General features: G+C 39.1%; 1 protein-coding gene across 1 annotated transcript; it reads right to left on the bottom strand.

Moving 5' to 3' along the window:
• Positions 1-4,914: 4,914 nt before the first annotated feature.
• Positions 4,915-5,672, bottom strand: TMEM215 (transmembrane protein 215). Its single transcript, XM_060013487.1, has one exon. The coding sequence runs from the start codon at positions 5,670-5,672 to the stop codon at positions 4,965-4,967; it is 708 nt and encodes a 235-aa protein (XP_059869470.1). The 3' UTR covers positions 4,915-4,964.
• Positions 5,673-6,226: the final 554 nt, after the last annotated feature.

Genomic DNA, 6,226 nt, shown 5'->3' with positions numbered 1-6,226 from the left:
CCACAGGGTAGTCAGGGAACAGCAAAAGAGATCTGCTGTGGAGGGTGGGAGGTTAGGATGGAAGAGCACAGGGCCAGGTGGGCCTTTGTGAGTTGGTCTAATCACTTACAATGAAGTAGTTGTCCATACTTTTCACGTTGAATTACAGGCAGGTAATTTTCAAAAGCCTAATTCTTCTAAACAGATGTGGTCTTGTCTCAGACTAGAGTTGTCTTACAGTCAATAGTTCATTACTATGAAAAATAAGAAAGTGATTAATTGAAAAATATTTGTTATATTTAACTTTCTAAGGATAGATTTGTCAAAGAGCAGCACAAAAGATGTTTTAATAGATTTATGTCCTTCTGTAACTCTGTACCTTATTTTGGATAAAGCACACTAAGCCTCGGTCTGTCATCGAGGATACCAAGTCTGCAGGCTCTATCATGGGATCAGGAGAAGGAATAAAGGGAAAAATAAAGGATCTCTGACAAGGGTCAGGCCCAAGAATAACTTGCCAAAGACCATGGAGATCTAATATCAGTGCCCAGCTATTTGTGTGAGTATCTGGACAGCATCATGCATAAACTTCTTTTGTTGTAGGGTGTCCATGCAGTGAGGGACCCTGCAGGCGGTAAGAAATCAAAGACATGATCTCTAGCTCAGTGCTGTTTACATGATTTTATGTTATCTGGACAAGAGGCTAAATGGAATTCAATCCTTTATTGAGATATTTGGATGAACCAAGCATTTATCCACATCTCCAACTTCAGTTTAATTTTTCCAGTGAGGAACTGAAACATAGAAAACTCATGGATAGAGTCTATTGAATTCCTGAAATTCAGTTCATTTGAAAGTCACTAATAGGTAACAATATACATACATATTAAATATATTATAAAATATATGATGAGATACTTTAAGAAAATGCTTTTGAAATATTACGAAGTAATTATTATTGTCTATGTCTACATCTGTTTTTCATTTTGCTTATTCAACATTATGCTCTTGAAGATTGACACCACTGTAATCTGATTTTGAGTTACACACGAGTAGTATCTTAACTGGGGAAATGTCTCATCTTACTCTTAAAAATACTGGCTCTGTCTCATCTCACTCTTAAAAATACTGGCTTTGGTCCTGATGTGGGACCTTTTGAAGAAGCATTATTTTGTTTCTTAGCCTATGTCTTGCATCTATCTGAGTGAAGAAAAAACCAACAATTTGAGCATTTGATCCATTTACACATTTCTGCCTCCTCACTCTCATCTATAAGGAGACAGCTTTTCAAATGTACATTTTCACCTCTGTGGGCAAATGACAAATAGTGTAGCTGTGTTACCAACAATAGAAAAAAGAAAAAACAACGAAACCATCTATAACACTCGATATTTGGCTAGCAGTAAGGAACAGCATGATGAATTATGGTACTTCACTAAAATGGCATATTACACAATTGTTAAGTGATAATTAGGAACACTGCATAGAAACATGAAAACATATTTAGGATATAACTAAAAGAGAAAAGAAAAAAAGCACGTTTATAATATGTAAGGTGGGGGAGGCCTGGAAGATATATCAATACTAAAATGGAAATATAGTAGTTCTGTTAGGATAGTGGGACTGTGTATTTTCAAAAACATTTTCTTTAATGTTATAAAGTACTAGTAAAGCAGCAAATTCACCAAATAAATGATGCTGTAGACACAGGAAGGAGATACTAATAAATAAGTAGAGGTTGGAGATAACAAAAGGGAAAAATATTTCAAAGGATGAATCTTCCTTCTCTACATTTGCCAGCCCTGTGGCTATTAAGATCCAAACTATTGAAAACATTCTCAAAGGAGCTGGTTAGTAGGGCTTGGAAGAGAGCCTGAACTTGACTGTATCTGGATTTTGTTTGCCATGATTGCAGTGGAAACTAAATTTTGAAACAGTTGTTTAAATAAGCTCCAGCTTAGCTATCTTGGCTACATTCACACTTTGGAATCAAGAAACAGTTTGGAAAAAGAATACCGTGTGCAATATAAATAGGAATATAGAGCAAGAGAAATTCAGTAGAGAAGACTTCAAAAATAAAATGCCTATTTAAAATCAAGTTGAAATGACTAATTGGATTAACAGAAAATAAAAAATAACCAATACTGAGTTAAATTTATATCTGTCTGAATGCTCTTAAAGGATACCAGGAACGATACTCATGTCAGTTCTGTTCATGTTAACCATTTGCTAACACTGTTGCTTGGAATGAACTGCTTGCTCTGCTTTCCTCTAAAGAGCTCAGACCCCTTTCTCTTCTCTTCTACCTCTGTTCAAAAGAATGACAGTTTTACCCTGAATAGCACTTAACAAGTGTTGATGTGGGGCACTAGGCTACCTTGCTTCGTGTTAGGTGGGGGTGGCTTAATATAAGATGTTAAGAAAAATTCACACACACAATCACACAGTTCATTCTTTCCAGTCAAAGTTAAGCCTCCCAGCTCAGCACTTGCACACCATTATGTTAGCACTGCAGAAAATTCCCTCAAATGCATACTTAGATACTTTAAGGATCTTAAGTAGGTAGATGGAAGAAGAAACTTAAAGTTTCTTCTGAAATAGGACTTGAAAATGTAATAAAATACCCTATCTCTCTAAACTAGTAGTTGACTTTGGATTTGGAAATTGGAGTGTGTGTGTGTGTATGGTATCAAGGAGTTTGAACTGAAGAAATCAGAAAGTAACTTTTCCAAACCCCAAACCATACCTGACACTACAACCATCTCTTTTCAGACCCTGTGTAGAATTTGCTGAGTCTGCGTGAACATCTCTCTCTGATGTCTTGCTATCTCCTCACCTCTAAAGATGTCCACAAGTGACAAATTAGAGAAGATTTTTATTCCTAAGAGTTATCCAATAATTTTTACCTTCGTAGAAACATGATTTCCATCTTTCAAAATGCAGTAGAATTATTAAGAGGTATTGTGATTTTAGGAAACTATTTTCCCTCCATTCCAAATCCAAAGTAAATTACATTTAGTACAAGGGTATGTATTTGATTATTTGGGGTATACTAATATTGAAAATTTTCTTCTTAAAAATATTTTGCCCTTAACATCTTCATTTTATTCCCAGAAGTATATTTTGTTGAATAAATAATATTTGGTAATAAAACAAATCCACTTTCATACATCTACAAAATTCTTTTGAATAGCAACAAGAATTCAATCCATGTTGCATAATTGTTATTATGAATTGCATAACCTTGGCATGCATTTTGCTGTAATTCATTTCCTGGCAAAATATAAAGTGCCTTTGACATAATGCCATAGAATATTCAAACTGGGAATGAATGACAGAAATAATCTGGTGTCAGTCAGTCCCACTTTTCCCATTTCAGGGACTGAGGTGCAAGAAGGTAAAATTTGCTCAGGATCACACATCTCATTTTCCAACACTTAAGTCATACTAAAATAAAATTACAATTTTGATGTTGAATTTGATTAGAAAATTATGATTTTTAAGGGCACAATTCTTAAGACAGAATAAATGCCACACTTAAAGAATTACAGAGTTGGATCTGAAATACGCAAAAGAGGTATGCCCAAAATTTTTGTGCTCACCCCTTTTGGGAGAAAGTGGCTGAAACTATACAATCATTAAAAAATAAATCATTCTTTGAAGGATGCAAAGTTATCCTGATCTTTAAAATGAAATATACCACCATTTCTATATATAATTTAATTTTTCTCTTCAGCAGGGATCAAATGGTATTTTGGTTGATTGCCAGTGAGCAAATGAAGTAGGAAATACATTTTAGGATCCCATTGTGATTTTTTTTTTCTCAGCAGCAAAAAATTAAATAAAACAGACCTTTGTCATGTAATGTTCACTGATCAGGTGAACATAATAAAAACTGGGCTTTAGTTAAATCTAGTGGATTAACTCTTGTTTCATTGGCATTTACAGTCTTTGGGAGTGTTGAACAAGTGTACAAATAATGACATTTTCAGAAATTTAACCATTGAATTTCATGTAAATTCTGCATAAAGTTCAAGACTAATGGTATTGACGTCACAGACTTCAAATTTTAAAAGGCATATAGGAATAGTAATAACATCTCCCAGAAACGTTAAAGACACTTGTATATATATGTAAAATCCATTTTGACTTGATGAAAACAAATTCTAATCTATGAAAATATTACATCAAGTCATATTGCACCTGATGAGGAAATTATACATGAATGATAGTAAATGCTAAAAAACACTTCAGATAAAGACCCAGTAAGTCAAATTAAATGAAGAGTTTCAGAAGTAACATAACCATCTAAAAATGTTAGTTTTTCACACAACTGGTCACACTTATTTTGCTTTACTTAAAATCCCTGGTCTTGTCTGAAGATAATAACATAAAACTCAATTACATAATTCAACTGTCTTTAACTCCCCTTTCTCCAATAGCCATTGCACCTTAGGAGGTTTGTAGCTATTCTATCTTAATTTTTTTTCTTTCAGCAAATACTAAGTGTGAAAAGCTTCACCAGACGAAAATCGTTTCATACAATGAAGCACTGAATTGTTTTTTCATTCAGTTTCTTTAGACTGAAAGCAGCTCAGTTTCCCTATGAATAGTCCACGTATCATTTCATGCCTGGTATCTGCAGCCCACTCTAGATTTATCTTGCTTTCAGCAGGTACTCGGTAGCACTTTCTGGGTTATTTTACAAAACATCCAACATGGTTTAAATTGTTTAAAAGCAATTGGAACTGCTTCCTTTCCTACCCACTGCCTCTTCAAGTGTCCTTAACCTTCATCATCCTTCCCTAAAATGTGTCCCCAACATGCCTATTTACATGGCTCTCAGGCACCGGAGGCTTGCACACCCATCACATACCAGGTCAGTTTCTAACAGTGTGAAGGCTGTTGGAGCAGGGCAGTTTCCTTCCATTGAGAGCTGAGTATGGTCATATTGCTTTTAACACAGTGACCCTTGTATGCAAAGCTTAGACTATCGTCTCATGGTCCCATATGCCTTGGCTCTGATTGATGTAACAACAGTATCTTTCATAGGGTCTGTTCAGCTTGTAGGAGCAAACGATGATACTGTCCTGGGGCACAAAGAAGATGCTGTCCTCAGGCTCAGGGCACTCAGACCTGTCCCAGGCTGAGCACTTGGCATCCAACGCATTATAGGTGAGGGAACTGCCTGAGGGACAGTAGCCATCCAGGTGTCTGGACGGCTCCTCCCGATGCCCGCTCTGGACCCGGCTCTGGCATTCTCCTTCCTCCGCGGGTGTGGGGGTGGTGATGGAGCTGACCATAGGCACCTCGCCCTGCCCTTGGAGGGGGAGCTTCCCCCTGAGGCACACCTTCTTTGCCAGTTCATCTGAGCTCCCCTTGCCCGACTCCAGGTCTGAAGGGGTCCTCAGCAGTTCCACCACCTCCTTGTCCTTGGGTTTCCGGAAGCAGGGCAACTTGCGGACCCATAGCAGCTCATTCTCGGGCCACTTGGTGCATCCCTCAGTTTTCCTGGCCAGGGCAATGGCTGCGATGCCTGGGAGGCAGATGGCTGGCCCTATGGCCAGGAGGGGGATGTTTCCCAGAGTCTCTCCTTTCATCCCAGAGACAGTGAACATGAAGCCAAAGACCAGGAAGACACTCACCAGGGCCACAACCAGCCCAGTCCTCGGGTTAATGTCATCAGGCCGCATCTTTCACTCCATCCAGGTTGCGGACTGCCTGCTAGCCAGGGAGCAATGTTCCTCCCTACTGTCAGAGGAAAACGCACTGGGTTAAAAACAAAACAAAACAAAGCACCCAAGTCCATTTCCCAACCACCAACTATCTCTCTTACTCTTTGTGTCTGACACTCTACTGTCTGTCAGTCTTGGTCTCTGTTTCTCCCTCTATTTCTGTTGCTCTCTCTCTTTCTCTGTTTATCTGTCTCCTTCTTACTATTGCAGCCCCTGCCTCTCTCTCATATAGTCATCCACAGGCTGGGGTCACTGCCGTACCTGAGGTTTCCTGCCGTCTCCCGGGAGCGCGGGGAAAAAACACCAGTTTGAGTCTCCTTAGAAACCTCCACAGCAGCTGTTTCCTCGGCTCTCTCCCTTGTTTCTGGAAGGAAAGCCTGGTTTTCCAACTGACTCTGCATCCAGGAGGTGGGACGTGGGAGCTTGTCTTTCCCAGCAGTGCCCGTCGGTCTCCAGGGCTTTCGGAGCTGAGCGGCGGCGCAGGCCAGCACCCAGCTCTGCGCGCAGAGCGC

Source organism: Delphinus delphis, chromosome 6, assembly GCF_949987515.2.
Source record: "Delphinus delphis chromosome 6, mDelDel1.2, whole genome shotgun sequence".
NCBI lineage: Eukaryota > Metazoa > Chordata > Mammalia > Artiodactyla > Delphinidae > Delphinus > Delphinus delphis.
The sequence above is the reverse complement of the archived record's forward strand: the minus strand, read 5'-3'. Positions and strand labels throughout refer to the sequence as shown.